A 16,980-nucleotide genomic window follows, 5' to 3' on the forward strand; every position below is an offset into this window, starting at 1 on the left:
TCAACCTTTAGGAACAAATGGTGCCGTCCACAAGCACTATTTCGGGTAACCAAAGTACATTTGCATGCTGGGGGATAACGTTGGTACACTTTTTCTTTTAAGACATATGGACATCATATGTTGTTTTTCTACGAAAATCCGTTGAGGAATTTAAACTATAGGCTTGATTATAAAACGCGTGAATTGGATAACGAAAGACAGAAATAATGAAAAATGAACAACTACTCATCAGCATAATTCAAATACGTACAATAATATCAGAACTGAATAAGAATCAGTCTTGAGATATTATTCGTTTCTTCATTACATTTTTAAGATTAGTGCTTATTTAGTTAATTGTAAGAGTAGTTCTAACTGTGAAAAATTTTTGCTGTACCGTACACAATGAATCAGCAAGAAATTGCTAGACCTAGTCTAAATTTCCTCGTGGTAGACTTTCTCCATTACATAAGATTGGGCAGTTGCACAGTTACGGAGGATAGATGAAAATATTTTCTCTCACATGAAGAAGGAGCATTTAATGATGGTCTCATCGTTATATAACGAAAACTTTTTTTTTCTTTTTTAAATTTTAGTACTCATAAGATTTAGTCGTGTGGGATTCTTCGTTACCTGCACTTCCTGTAGCCCTATTTCTCTATAAATAGTTAGATTATATTATAATCGCTGTTTTGCATGATACAACATAGTTGGTATTTGCTTGAAACTAAACCTTAAAATCGTAATAATTTCACTTTTTAATTAATTAATTAACTCAGCCGGCCATTTGCGGATTGTGTTTACAAGATGGTTGAGGATGTTCAATTTCGAGATCTGCATATGTTTTCTGTGGCGACTTGTAACGTACGTTCACTAAGGCTAGAACATTGATATTTCAAAGAATTACAGCAAATGCTCGTTTAGAAAACAAGTTCTTTCATTAGTATGAGTCTTAACAGTTAATGAACAGCTATAAGGATATGAAGTTAAACAAACGTAAGGAAGTAACCGGATCATGGTTCATTCATTCATTTGGATTGTGCTATACTGAGGATCATGTACATCAAGTCCACTAATTCTATGAAGTCTGACCAACAATATACGGTGTCACGTAAGCTTAATTTTACTTGCATTGTGCTTTTTGCTTTTGAAGATAACTCATATAAGTGTACCATAAGTTAAAAAAAAAAAAAAAAAAAAAAAAAAAAAAAAAAAATCAAAATTAAAATTATTATATCGTAAATTGTGATATATAAATTACAAAAGGAATAGCGAATTCGTACATCAAAATAAGAGAGTGAAATTAAGCGAATTTGGTTGCAATCTCTTAATGTCACAAATAACAATATTTTATTGATGACCCAATTAGCTTACAATGGTAGTAAAGTGGCTATTTTTTGTGATAATTTAATTGTTCATCTGTGAACATTCAAAAGTATTGAGTTCAACACCAGACATAGTATGTTATCGTAACTGCATAATAAACACCTTATAAATTCACTCAATGCTAAGCCAATTACAACAGAAATAAGTTAAATATTTAAACATTCAAATTTGCCTGTCATTTTCAGAGACCTCCTAATATCGTGTTACATGCAAAATAGACAGTTCAAGTTCTCTCTAGTCATACTTTACCTTATTGCATATTTCGCTTGGTTTTGACCAGACAATGATCTCTCTTGCGGTATTTGTAATTTCGTATAGACCATTCCATTCCGATGCTGGATGCGGGACCCAGAATGCAGAATACAGAATGATTTTTTACTTGCAAACTTGGTCATTTTATATGGACTATTGTCCTTGTTTGCCGTAATTATTTTTCCTTTTTACTTTGCCAAAAGCCAATGTAAAAATTTACAAAATCTTAGGAAAGTCCTAATTACATTTTCTGAAAAATATTGTTACCGGTATCTAATGATGTAAAAATAAGTATTTTTGAACTTTAATTTACCTTGAGGTTTGCTTTCGTCGTTTTCGTGATTTTAGCCAAATGTTAATTACTATTGAAAAACATTGTTATTTGGCTACAGGTGATTCTTGACTATTTTGCTTCTGCTTCCAACGATTTCTTGATTACAAATACTGTCCTTGTGAATTTTTAAAAATAAGTTATGCACGTATCCAACAGTTAAGATATTACAAAAAACTTCGTTCCATTTTCACCTACCAAATTGCCATTTTTATGAATAAAAATGATGATTTTTTAAAATTCTTAGTTCATGATTTCATTACATAAGGAAGTCGGGAATAGTTTACGTTCCATGTACGACGTATTTCATGTATACTTCTTTCTGCTTCTCCATCATAATCTTGAATTACGTAAGTGCATTTATCATTATACTGATTCATATTATCCCATTATACCCATTGCTTTGAATATAATCTATATTTGCATTGTATATACATTTATTTTAATTAAACAAAGTTTTACTTTTCCTGACTACACTAATGTCAAGTATAGGTCTTGCACAACGATCTCTTTTACATTATCATATATCAGCATTTTTACAATTACGCGTTAGGCTCAAATCGAGATTGACTAATGTACGTGAATAACTACTGATAAGATACATACATCGTCTTACAAATAATATATTAGCATAAACTGGGATCGATTACATGTTCCCCTGGTTACTAATATCCCGCGAACGTTGGCAAACCGCATGAAGCAGGGAGGCGAGGAGTAACTCTACAGTGTCATATTTGCCATTATTCTTTATTCACAAGACAAAGAACTAACTTAATTTTGGACTTCCAAACTATGCCATTTGTAAGTGTCGGAAGTCTTACAGAACGGCTTTGTCCGTCTGTCGATAGATATCAGAGCAAAAAATGATGAGAGATATCAAGATGCTTTTTTTTTTTTTTTTTTTTTTTCCAAACAATTCAGCGTCTTAAGGATAGATTCCATCTCCGTTAACTTTCACCGAACGTGGTTATAATTAGCCATTTCCGGTTTCAACGTAATATAAATAACGTTTTCTGGAGCGATTTTTAATGTCTAATTTGGGTAAACGCAGTAGATGAATTCTTTCTTTATAAGACAGATCTTGTAATATTAATAAAGCTTGTCATGTAGATACATACAGAGGAAAAGGGAGTTTTTCTTTTTTTGATGAATAGTTTAATCATGATTCAAGATTCATTAAATTAAACTCTGAAAATTGTATAATGAGTTAGAATTTAATGCTTTTCCATTTGTTAAAACCGTTTGCATTTGTCTTGTTATCTTCGAAGATAATATTCTACATAAAATTCAATAACATGCAATAACCGTTTGACAAATAAAAAGGTTAACCCGTATTAGCTGTGAATTTTCTTTTCCTTAATAGTATTAATTTTAAGCTTTTTTTATATTTCAAAGGTAAGATTATGGAAATCGGATGATATAGCAGAAGAATGATGCAGGCGTTGACATGTACGAACGACCAAGCACCTGCGTTGGTAAGTACATATTCTTTTTATTTGCTTTATAGTATGTCAGAAAAGATCAAATATGGAAATGATGACATTCAATATTTCTCCAATGTCAAGTTACTTGTCTAGGTTTTCTACTTCATCCAACTGTGTTTACGCGGTGTTATCAATTTGCGGTACACGGTAATGTGTATTGATTGTCGTACTCCTGCGAATGTTGTTGGTACTAATCGCACTTTCTAAAACCATCATATTAATACGTCAATTGTAGTTACTTTGGCAAATAACAAAAATAATTATGGACTCATACCTGCAAACCACATGTTTTTATTTCAGTTAGAGTCATGATAGAAACTTTCAAATATTTTATACACAGTCATTTTGAAAAAAATAGCGTATATTAGGTCTTGTTCATAACTTCAAGTTTGGTTTGAGTTTTCATTCAACATTTCCACATAGGAAATTGAACCATATTACAGGCTGGTAAGGAAAATAGCTTACTTGCAGTAGATGCATAAGCAACTGCATATCTTACATTTCCATATGTACGAGTAGTTTAGAGAAAAAAAAAAATAATAATCTCGTTCTTCTGTAAAACAGTTTTAAAACGAACACTTCTCTACCCATTGTTGACAATGCAAGCTCTTTCGCATCGCATTTGACGTTTAACTAGTTCATAATCGATTTCCTCATCCTCTCTTCTTTTCTACTTAGTACAAATTATACACTTACAGTTTACGAGCTCCCTCGTGGATATATATATGGTTAGCTTTCACGTCTTCGGCATGGAAGTCTCGGTTTTGACTCCCGGGGAGAGTTCTCTATAGGTTCACGTCCCATATAGTCTCCGTGCTGAAAGGGACTCTAATCCAACCAACCAACGAACTATTACAGCTGCTTGAACAAACGTTTAGACATCTAAATTATACCATATATTATTACAACGAAATCAAACAGGACTGTTTTGAGACACGTCAATGAGAACCATTCAGAGCCAAGACTGTTGTATATTATGAAAGTTTATATAGTTGTGTGGGAATATAGCCTCTTTACGTCATAAGTAATATTTATTACTTCTTCGCTTTCTTTTATAGTGTATACAGTTCGTATTGTATGTTCTAATAAGTTGTAGAAAATAAAATAAAGTGGTTGTCTCTTTTGTAAGTAATTACAAGAATTATTTTTAATGCTTGTAATTTAAAAGAAATTCACAAAAAGGAAGGAGATAGAAGTTTTAATTCCCCAAAATGTGAGGCCTTAAAAACAGAAGTATGCGGAACTCTTCATTTTGTTACTGTCACTAATATGCGCTGAGGTGAGGATGTCAGCTCACCTTACTAAAACTATTTAACTAGGAAATTACGTAACAGAAATCCTGGATATCCTATGTATAATATGCAGAAAATCAGAAGAGAGATATTTCGTGAAGTAGGGCGTAAAAATGTATTTTTTATTTTAAGCTAGCAGAATACCCATTCTTCGCATGGGAAGAATGAGGTTGATAGAAATACTTGAAAGATAAATACAAAATTTTCTGTTTTCGAAGTATTTCTTGATGTAAGTTTGATTCCACTGAAGTTACATAAACTCTCACACAGTCGCTTCTTAATATATTTTCCCTTAATGTCTGTTCGCAGTTTTGAACCTTAGCCAAATCTACCTCTCGCAAGCGATATTCATATTCTGTACGCCAACTATATAATATACAAATTTCATGGCTGTATGCTGAACTCTAAAAGAAATTAGTAATAGCAATGGAAAACCTTTCAGTCAACCTACATACCCCTCGAAGTGGAAATAATATGAACTCCGTGTTAAACAAGGTTTAGGATAGACAGTAAAACCTGTCAATTTGGCCTCCTCTCTAAGTTGGCCACTGCTTATCTTGGCCTGATTCGTCTTAAACTTGCATTTTCCCATAAGACATTCGCTACTTATTACGCTGTAAGTTGGCCACCTGTCTATCTTGGAAGTTGGCGACATTGAAGCAATGTTTATCCTATGATGATAATGATAAATTTACCTGCGTATCTTGGCCACGCAAAATACCGTTTTATTATTTTTCTTAACTATTTCGTATTTTCATATGAGAGGCAGATGCTCTGTATTTGTGACTGGAGACAGAGAAGCATAGATTCGCACGATTTGTTCTTGGAGGTCAATGCCAGAACACTACCCTGACAAAGAGGTGGAAAAGGAAGATGTGAATAAGGAAAAGCATGTACAGGAATTCAGGAAATGGCTGTACGTATTTGTTTACTCTGTCTGTTTTGGTAAAACCATTAGCTATATCGGCTCCTTTCATCAGTGGGGAGCTTTAGTAATTCCGGAAAATTATCAAGGTTTTAAAGCTAACCATCTCAATTGTCACCTATTGGCACCTGACAGCTTGTCGAAAGGGAGCGGAGGTTTTGAGATATGAATTCCCTTAAGATTTTCCCAAAACATCTTTTGTTCAAGAAAAACACTTGTAGCTCATTAACAAAAGATAGTTAACTACAAAATTAGAATGTGCATATATGCCAAAAAGAATAAAAGACATACGTCTAGAATGAACCACCATGAGTAAATTTGTTATTAATAACTGATTTGCTACTTTTATAACGGGACCTTCATTCATTTAAAAGACCCGTTGGCATTTTAAATCTTTATAATTTTATTTTATTGAAGTTGAATATGCCCTTGTATATTAAATATTGCAACAAAACTGCTAGTCAAAGTATTGTGGGACGTTTCCAGTGTTGCCAATATGCAAGCAAAATATCATATGGTTCAAACCTCACTCGTTTGGAACCTCTTAAGACAAAATACAGACAATTGATAAGTGGTGGAAATTTTGTACTTATGTATCTGCAAAAAATACAATAAGAATAAACAATTTTCATCCATGCTACGAAGCTCATATTGGCCAGTGTTACAGGACCACAATCTTGGCACCGGCTAACTTAGAGAGGGAAGGATACTGACACTCGTTCTCCTTATGGGAGATAATTTTGTTTGTGGGAGTCGTTTTTCACTTGTCAAAGAAATATGAAGTATGTATTTCTGCAAAATATTGAATTTTTGACATTTATGTAAAGTATAACTATTTTAAATTGAAAGAAAAGCTTAGTGTCCAACAAGATGGATTTGCAGTTGAAATCCGTTATCCCGTTCTTGTTAATAATGTACTCCATCAATTTAAATGCATGTTTCTCAGAGATCCTATTTCAGAAGTTAGGAGGTATTATAGATATATGAATAAAGTATAATTCATTTATGAAAATTAAAATAAACTTGTTTTACTTTAAACTTTGTCTTAATACATAGCAAATAATCAAAGTTGAGAAATAAATAAATAGCTAGTTTATTTTATTTATTTATTTTTATTTTCAAATATACCATAAAAGCAGCAAAGTCCACACAGGGACATACAAAAAAACTGACGACGAGTTATGTTTAATTGAGAATGCAACTTTAAATGATAAAGAGCTATATACGTAAATTTAAAAGTAACATTTTACTATAAAAATTGAAAGAAATAGTTTAAAAAGAAAAGAAAAGAAATAGCCTTGATTAGAAGAACATTGCTGTGGAAAATTAAAATTACACCCTCTCTTCTGTTAATACTAAAGTTCGATGTGTTTGTAAGTAACAAATTACTATGTTATTATTAATGCATCTGTCAGTTTGCATTTAAGCTTTCTAATCGAGATTTCATTTATATCTTTATTCTCTATTTAAATAAGTGTCTATAACTTAGTTTTAGTTGTTTAGAGCCTATTCTTCTATCTCATCTTTTGCCTTATTTACTTTAAATTTTAGATCCAGGTGACAGGCACCTTGACAACAGCTCGAACTGTCACCACAATGTCATTGGTGGAGCTCGGGAAGAAGTTACTTGACAGTGCCAAGCAAGGTGATACAGAGCAAGTTAGAAATCTTATGACAAAAGGAGCTCCTTTCACCACTGATTGGGTAAATGTAATTTAATTAGGAACTACGTTATATATATATATATATATATATATATATATATATATATATATATATTATATAACACCTAAATAGTAGAATTACAATTATTATAATATACAGAAGTTGAAATTCATGTAGTTGTGCATTTTTCATTGAATTTGCACCTATACAGCAATTGGTGTTACAAAATTTATTATTTCCTCCATTTATAATGTATAGTGCATATTGTTATTTCATATTGTTTGACAACAAGGACACACATCATACCAATAGGAATAAAGTCTGCCTTTCCTCTTCATAATGATACTTTAAGAAATTATTTCTTGTTATTAAGATAGCCAGAAAAACAATATAATGAGTATGTATATTGACAGATAATATTCCAGCTCTTCATAGAAGCGTGAATATTCCAGACTCCTGAGAAAATCATATGTTTATTATGTTTACCCCAGGAGGTATTAATTAAAATATGAACAACGTTTGGATTATTAAGCACTGCAGCCTTATTGTTTCTTTGGAATAACCATCTGCATTATCTCTGTACGCTTGTCAGCAAAAGCGAGTACTGGACAAGTTTGACAGTGAAAACTGTGCTTTTAGATCAAAAACGCGCTTACTTTCATACGTAGCTTCTTTTAGTCCAACGTTCTTCCAGGAAGTAGATTCCATCCTCAAGTGCGATTCTGGAAGATCAGCAAAACACCCATCTTTCTCCCTCACAGTCTCTTCATTAATTCAAAACGATTCCAATCGAACATTTTTTTTAAGACATAAAAGTAGATGAATATCAGAGGGTGCCAAGTTTAGTGAGTAGGATGGATATTCCAGTAATTCATTTCCAATCCACAGTTGCTTGCTCATAGCCAAAGCACCTTGTTTTGGGTGATGAAGGCTGTTTTCTTTTTCTTTTGCAATCGAGGCCTCTTCTCACTTATTTTTCCCATTCAATTGGTCCGGAAAACCTGCGTTTTATTCGCCAGTTGTTGGTTTTATCCTTTACAAGGTAATCTATAGGAAGAACCCCATTTGCATCCCAAAAAAACACTTGCCGACTTTCCAGTAGGTGAAATCGACTTCCCTTTTCTTGGTGCAGAGCTACCGACTTCCACTCACTACTTTGATTACTGTTCCGTTTCTTATGTGCAAACATGGACCGACATCTCATCCAAAGTAACAAATCGATGTACAAAACCAGTTGGAAATTTTTCAAAACGGTTCAGACATGGCTGAGAAATCAGTTTTCAGTCACCATTCAACAAAGGCAGCACCCATCTTTCATAAAGCTTTCTCATATTTAACTTTTCATGCAAAATGTACGGTACTCTTTCTTCTAATCTGCCTATGGCATCAGCTGTATGAAACACTTTAAATCCCCTATCGTCCAATACCATATTATGCACTTTCTCGATGTTATTCTCGATTCTCGAGAAATCATTTTTCCGATTTACCCTATTGTACATGTATAGTAGATGAACATCATGGTGGGAAAATTTTGTTGTTTTTCTGCATTATATATAGATGTGGAAATTTTTAACTGACCTGGAAAATCTGGAAAAATCAAGGAATTCGAAGTCGTGCTTGTCAAATAAATGGGAACCCTGATCATGTAGCAAAAAGATGTGAGCACTGAAGATCTTTAGTTATCTCCGGAGTACGTCTAAAAACCCATCCATGCTTATCTCATAAATGAGATATATGTTTTCGAAAATAAAAGTGATCCATTAATTAGTATTGAGGGAAAGAGAATAGATATTTTTCTTTCGCCGTCTGGTCTGGTATTTCAATTTAAATTACTAAGAACAACAAAAGTGAATTAATGTTTGAAATCATTAATAAAATTGTAAGAAAAATTCTGTGGAAACTGTATCATTCGTATCTGGTGATTGTAATTTTTTTCTCTTCCAGCTAGGAACAAGTCCATTACACTTGGCTGCTCAGTATGGTCATTTATCTACAGCAGAAGTTCTTCTGCGTGCAGGAATATCTCGAGATGCTAGAACGAAAGTGGATCGGACTCCGCTTCATATTGCCGCGCAGGAGGGCCATACAGCCATTGTCGAACTTTTATTATCTCACGGAGCAGATATTGAAGCCAAAGATATGGTAAGGAAATTTTTAGCATTCACTACATAATACTCAGTTTAGAAAACTAGCCATCTGCTTAAGTTGGGTGATATTTTCTAGAGTTTGAAAGATATATAGGAATTGCCCTGTAAATCGGTGTACTGTGTTAACTAAACAGGTTCCAATGAATTTCAAGTTGGTAAATGTTAGATTGTATGGTGGAAACGTATTTAAGAACACCATTTATACATCGCTCTATTCGAACGAAATTCTCACAACAGAATGTGTATCGGTATAGAGCATGCTGCTGATAGTTTAGTGGTCTTCGGACAACACGAGTGTAATTTGCGCGAATCCTTTCAAATTTACAACACTTGTAAGACGCCATCGAGCACCTGTAGTGCAAATACATGACTTTGAGCTCCGCCAGATGGTCACCCCGCAGAATTGTCGTTGCATGAGTCACAAAATATTTGAAATACTTGAAGGCGGAAGGTTCTTACAGTAGACTCTTCCCCCTCCTCTTCGTCAAACCATCCTAACTGACAAGACAGCAACTGCCAATTTAATCAGATCTACCGTGCTCTTTCCACCCCTTCCCCCACATGCATACTTGAGTGCATGAACACTTAACAGTTGATTGTCGGAAGCAGCAGTATGTTACTGTAGTCCTCTCGCATGATTAGTTTGACACCTGCTCATTAAGATGAAGTAAAGGAGAATGTTGTGACGAGGCGGATGAAGGTTAGTGGTATTCAGCAATAGCGGTTTTTTTTAATTGAGTTGATTTTAAGTTTAACGTCCCTTTCAGCATCGAGGCTATATGAGACGTGGACCTACCGATTAACGTGGAATCCGAACCACATGAGCTCCCGCCAGGAATCGAACCCGGGTCTCCCACGCCAAAGGCGCTTACGCTAACCGCTTAGCCACGGAGGAGGTGTTTTTTAGAAAGTACCTTCATGTACGTGTCTGTAGACATGCATGTCAGCGGAAAAATCCAGTATGTGTTCGCACTCGCCATGGGATATACAATTAGGCATTCTGGTGTGAGTTAAATACATGCCGCACACTTCTGGTCTTCATTCACAGGAATATGACTAGTCGTCGTAAATTCCTGACATCCTCAGTCATGTCCTTCGCCCTTCCCACACTACCAGGACACCCAAGATGCCGTACTTAGTATACATCTTTCTGTGGATGCGTGGTCTGGACGGCGTCCGACCACCAGCCTGCCTGTGGCAATTACCATCGCCCAGCTATACCAAGATATTCAGTGGCCTTGAAGTACCATACCTCAGAAAGTCATTCAAAGTCTGTACGACTGCTATCTGCCTGGGAAACCCCTCGTACTGGTTACACCGATTATAAAGTGAGTAGGTCTATCTATTATGGAGAAATAAATAAATAAATACATAGAAAATAAATTACATAAAGATATTCAAAAGAATCACACAAACTAAAGTAAAGTTGAAGTTCTGTGATAAATGCTTCATAAAATTGTGAAAAGAAGAAGCAGGGAGGAAACAAAAGATGTAACGAAACGCTCAACTAGGCACCATGTTACAGTAGAGCCTGCTCTTTCTCTGTTCTTTATATTTTCATTTTTTCTTCTTACGATATATAGTCATATTTTCTTGTGTCAAATAAGGTGAACTATTCTTCCCGAATCCCCTCGTGACCAAGGCTAAAGCACATACTTTCTGATATGTTTTTCTTTTTTAATCCCGATGAAGATACTATGTCTCCTCAGATATCAATCTGAGCAATTCGGATTGCCTATATAAAACTGTGATAATGATCAATAGTAAAGAACGGTAACTCCCTTATATATTGTACGTAATTTTCATATAATCACGTAATTTTCATGAATCTGTAATTAAATAAATTCAATTGTTGATATTCCATCCATGTTTTATTCATTTTAACTTACGTTTCAAATGCATTGAATGCGTTCATTATCAGAGTACAGCTCTGATTACTCTGAGGTGTTAATATTATTTTAATATTTTTTGCCTTACGATAGAAGTACATATTTTGTAAGTAAAATATTGCACAAATAATGTAAAGTTACATCAGCAGAAGCATGGCAGTTAGCTTACTAGTGTCTTCTACACAGTAATTACTTCTGACACCTGTACGTACTGATTTTGTATTCATTTGAATGTATATTGTACATGACAATTGTGGTTCTTTGTTCTATAGTTCAATTTTATAATTCTTTTGATTTTCTTTGTTATGTTGTGTTTAGTCAGATTTCATAATTTAACAGAACTCTTAATTTTCTCGAAACAGTGTTATTAGTTAATATTTAAAAATTGCTGTTTATGTTCATTCTTGCAGCTTAAAATGACTCCATTGCATTGGGCAGTAGAGAGGGAGCACCTTGAGACGGTTGAGGTACTCTTACGACATGGGGCGAATCCATGTGCATTAAGCAAGTTTGACAAAACACCTTTTAATATTGCGTTAGACAATAATAGGACTGATATTCTGGAAGTGCTACAGGTAAGAAAAGATCATCAGTTAACTCATTCGTGTATTTACTAGTTAATTTATTGTTATATTTTACTTTTTTTTAAGAATATTAGGTCATCTTACTTTTTATCATTCGTTTTATTAGCAGTGCCATACGCATTCACAGACATTCATCATAACATCTAAAAGCTGTTTCACTACTAAGTAGCAAAGACAATTTCATCCGAACAAATCTTTGACACAGAATTGACGTTTCTTATTTTAAGTTGAGACAGCAGTTAATTTATTATTATTCCAGTAGTCAAACTAGCGGAAATCATAATGATTTGTACAGCAACTTGGAATTAAGTCCCAGGCAATGTTAAAGTGACTTTAACCGCTGAAAATAAGTCCCAGGCACTATCAAAGTGACTTCAACTGCTGGGGTATTTCGGCGCGGAGGCCAACGAGAAACCACCACTCTGCTTTGCCCTAATTTGTTGGTAACAGAAAGAAAGAGAACATGTGTACAGTGGTCTTTCGTAGGTCAAAATATAGTTTCGAAAGTAAAATATCCCCCATTCGGATCTCCGGCAGGAGAATGTCTTAGGAAGGACTATTGGGCGAGAGAATAGCAGTGTGGGAAAAAGCACTAGAGGTAGAAGACTACAAAGAGCAAAAAGTTTAGGATAAGGACATGAAACGTACTTACCATGTTACAGGTGGGGAAATTAGAAAATCTTAAAGAAGAAATGAAACAATATAATCTAGACTTGGTAGGAATTTGTGAACTTAGATAGGCATATAATGGAGAATTGAGAAGCAAGGATATAGGTAATAGGATATAGGAAGCAAGGATATAGTTTTATTTAGGTAATGAAAAGGGTGATCGTACTGTAGGAATATGTTTGGGTAAGCGCTTAAAAAAGAATGTATTGAAAGTAGAATTTGTTGAAATATTTGAAATTTTTTGTTGTTTGAAAATATTTGAAGTTTTATGTCCCACTTTTATGCCCTGTACTCTTAAGGAGACTGTCGTGATGAGAACAAATGAAATTGTGAAATGAACAAAGTGGGAGGAAATGGGAGAACCCCAAGAAAGCCCACGCACATGGTGTTTGTTCACCACAGTGTCCACTTGGCGCGAGCTGGGATCGAACTAGAAACCCCATGCACCTGAGATGAACGCTGTACCACTGAGCCACCGTGGCCGTATAGAATTTATTAATGACAGTAATGAAGTTAAGACTTTTCCCGTTATTAAAAGAAGGATTAGATGGAACACAGGCATACACACCGATCACTTCTCATACAACTGAAGAAGTAGAGGAAAATTATGTAAACATAAAAGAAATTATCGACAGGGATGAGGGGTACATGTGTATAATTGTAATGGGAGATTTTAATGCAGTTGTGGGAGAAGTGCAGGACGGTAATATAGTATACAAATATGAGCTCCCTCGTGACTAAGTGATCAGCGTGTGTACCTTCGGCGTAAGAGACCTGGGTATGATTTCCATCAGGAGCTTTATGTTCGGATCCCACGTTAAACTGTAGGTCCATGTCTCATATGGCCTCATTGCTGAAAAGGACGCTAAGCTCAAAATCTAATCTAAAACCTAATCGTAGGCAAATGTGGTTTAGGCGAAAGAAATGAAAAAGGAGAGGGACTGGACTATTTCTGTAGACATATTTCAATAGTAATTGGAAGAACGTGGTTCATTCAGCATAAGAAGATACATGGAAATCCTCAATAGACAGCCGCAGGTATCAAATAGACTAAGTTATGATTCAGGACAGGTGTTGGAATAACTTGAATAACGGGAAAAGCCTTCCTGGGGCCGGCATTTTCTCTAATCATAATCGTGTGTTAACTGAGGAGAAGAGGACAATATCAGATAGAATTAAAAAAAGGAAGAGAAACTGGTCAAGACATTGGCTGGGAAGGAACTGTATCATGAGGGATACGCTAGATGATACTGGTGACAGTAAGAGAGAGAGAGAGAGAGAGGGGCGGAAGGTGGCTACAGTTGATTAACGTTATAAAAAAAAAAATCATGTGAAGAGGAAAAGGTTAGCTGAAGATCTTGGTGTATAGAAACTTCTCGACTGCGGCAAATGACCTGCCAGTAATGACAGCATACCAATGATGATGAGTAAGAATCCGAAATTCAGCTACAAATTTCGATGTTGTTAGAATGAAGGTATAGCAAAATGAAGTTTTCCCTTTATCAGCTAACTCTAAAGTATTTTATAGCTTAATGAATAAAATCTAGTTACAGGTTCCGATCCATGGCGTCATTTTTCCGTGGGCAGCATTTCGATTGTCTAGAGACAGCATATTATGATTTTTATTTTTTAAATTAATTGGTTACTTATGTTTTGATGTGTAATATTCTTTTCGTATATTTGTTCCGTTGCGGTGTAAGGAAGATGTGATTATAAAACGAAAATACTTTTGTGCACTCTAATATGCATTTATTTCTTTGGTCGTCATATTTTTATAGCAGTAGGTTGCTGAATTTAAATGATTTCGTCTGCGATCTTTACAGGCGAGCTCACTTTTTGGTAACCAAGCATCGAGACGGGATTTGGAGTCTGCGACGTTGGCAGCCTCTGAAAGCTTGGCAGTGGAACTCACACAGGTGCCTGCTGTTACTCATCAGGAGGAAGTCGAGACATCGGGAACGGAAAATACAGGTGAGTTTCTCAGGTACCCAAAGAGGTTATTCCAAAATTTAAATTTAAATAATTTTCCAAAATAAACAATTCAGATTTTTCAGGTATTTTAGATTTGTTGATTATGTGTTAATACGTGTACAAAAAGGACTAAGACTTAACAGAATTTAGCAGACGACTTTTAACGAACTTCATTTGATAATCAAATTCACCACAGAACTAGGAAGTAATAGCAGCATAGGTTTTTTAGATCTAACCGTTACCAGAGTAAATAAATAAAATAATAATAATAATAATAAAAAAAACAGAATTATGCTGAAAACGTAGTACTTGCGATTCGGTGCAAGCGGTCCCGGGTTCGATTCACAGTGGGGGCACTCGGTCAAAAAAGTGTAAAAAGTTTTTCAGGCCAGCGATCCTGACTGAGGTTTCAGTGGGTTTTCCTCATTCACACCAGGGAAATGCCGGGGTAGTACCTAACTTATGGGTCCCAGGCCGCTTCCTTCCTTCCCCAATCCTTTCTTCTCCGGATAGTGTGCTCACCGAGGGACATCATCCCTCATACGTGACGGGCTAAATGGCTATAGCTACCGAAAACCCAGAAATCTAAATCCTAAATTAATACTTGCAACATGTATACTCGTAACAAACTGTTACACTCGTCTCGTACAAAAATAAGTGTAATGTCTGGATTAGCTTCTTAAACACGTACAGAGTAGTTTCTTTAAAGCAGAGTAAGACTGATTGAAGGCAATATTTGATCTAAGAACAGAAAAAGGTACTGTTGGAGTGTTGGAATAAGTAATAATTTGAATTTTCTGGCAAATAAAAAAAAAAAAAAAAAAAAAATCACAAAACAAATCCACTTAAAAATTGATACCAGTTCCCGTTATGGCTAGAATTAACTTGCAAACCACAGAAAATAGCTAAATACTTTGGTTCCCAAGTTGCCTTCAAATCACCCGAAAATTTAGTAAAGGCCCTTATCGGTTATAAGATCTATTTTGTAGAACAGGTTTTGTCATGAGAGCGAAACATTAGCTAACAGAGAACTTTTCTTCCCGAAGTCTGGTGCTGAGAACATTTCGCCAAGGCGATAAAAGACGCAGAAACTGTATTGTCATTCTAAATGTAATTATACCAGACTGAAAAGTAAAGTTTATAGTTATTATTATTATTAATCGATCCTCAGATAGAACTCGTTAGTACACTGGTTTATAGACGTGTGAACTCTTGGCAGATAGGCTCTGTGGTAGAGCGTTTACCTCTGGTGCTTGGGGTCCCGGGTTCAGTCCCAGCCAAGTGAACTTTGTGTTGGACAAACACCGTGTGCGTGGGTTTTCTCGGGGTTCTTCCGTTTCCTCCCACTTTCTTCATTCCACCATTTCATTCATTATTCATCATCACCGTTTCCTTTAGCCTAACCAGCATAACCGCAGGACGTAAAACTCAAAAGATTTCATTTCATTTCTCTTGGCATATAAAGCCATTAACCATTATAACAATTGCAACCCCAACTTTTTTGTTCCCTTCTAGGATATATATATGTATGTATGTATGTATAAACGTCGAAACACGTATCTAATTATTTTTAATTCTTTTGGGACGCAAACAATTAACTCCCTAAATGCCATTCAATTTTTTGATTGAGTTAGTGATTTATTGAGCAAATTAAACGCAACGAGCACTATTTACCACACCTGACTTCTCTGTCCAGATATTGTGTTTATATATCACACATGTAGTCAATGGAACAATCGGCTATTTATATGCCACACTCGTCTCTGAAGAGTTAAATGGGAAGTCCATATACCAAATTTCGTGTGTTTGCCGTTCAGAAATTCGCATATATATGAACATTCTACTATAGTAATTGCACCCTCAAATTCTGTCCTTCCTCATCGAATGTTCAAAAATCATTTCTTGGCACTTTACCTCTGTTTTTTTTTTTTTTTTTTTTTTTTTTTTTTTTTTTTTTTTTTTATTTATATAAGGTGAGCTACAGGTCTTTCAATATTCTGACACGCAACATAGCTGTACTTATTATAGTATAATGAAAGTGGGGTAACATTCAAATTATAGCCCCTCTTATTGGACTGTCTAAAGCCACCTTCCTCCACTTCGATACCATGTTTTGTCCTCAGAGACAAAGAAATTAGAAATTGCTGTTTCTACCTCCTGCTGATTAGTGAATCGTCGTGATTTCAGAAAGCGCCATCAAATACCATCAAATTCCAGAATTTCTTGTTGCGTTTCTCGAACCAAGTTTGGTTTTGTGTTACCCTTCTGCAGCAGGGCGCGCTTTCGATTCATCAACGCAGGATATTTTTGGGGTAGTGCAGCGTGTACCGGCTCTAACTATTCGGAATAAAATCATCATCGATGATACGACGGTTAGGAACGAACTCAAAAGTGAATTACTGCTCT

At 35.1% G+C, this 16,980-nt stretch overlaps 1 protein-coding gene across 7 annotated transcripts in view; it reads left to right on the plus strand.

The window, feature by feature from the left end:
• LOC145678587 (uncharacterized) overlaps nucleotides 1-16,980 on the plus strand; it is a 43,650-nt gene that overhangs the window by 9,567 nt on the left and 17,103 nt on the right. For all 7 annotated transcript variants that reach the window (XM_081748921.1, XM_081748922.1, XM_081748916.1 and 4 more), the window contains 5 exons: nucleotides 3,344-3,423; nucleotides 7,201-7,353; nucleotides 9,259-9,456; nucleotides 11,761-11,925; nucleotides 14,427-14,574. In XM_081748921.1, the coding sequence (XP_081605047.1) occupies nucleotides 3,379-3,423; nucleotides 7,201-7,353; nucleotides 9,259-9,456; nucleotides 11,761-11,925; nucleotides 14,427-14,574 (709 nt within the window). In that variant the 5' untranslated portion in view covers nucleotides 3,344-3,378. The remainder of the gene's footprint in view (nucleotides 1-3,343; nucleotides 3,424-7,200; nucleotides 7,354-9,258; nucleotides 9,457-11,760; nucleotides 11,926-14,426; nucleotides 14,575-16,980) is intronic.

Source organism: Thermobia domestica, chromosome 2 (genome assembly GCF_964235325.1).
Source record: "Thermobia domestica chromosome 2, izTheDome1.hap1.1, whole genome shotgun sequence".
Lineage (NCBI taxonomy): Eukaryota > Metazoa > Arthropoda > Insecta > Zygentoma > Lepismatidae > Thermobia > Thermobia domestica.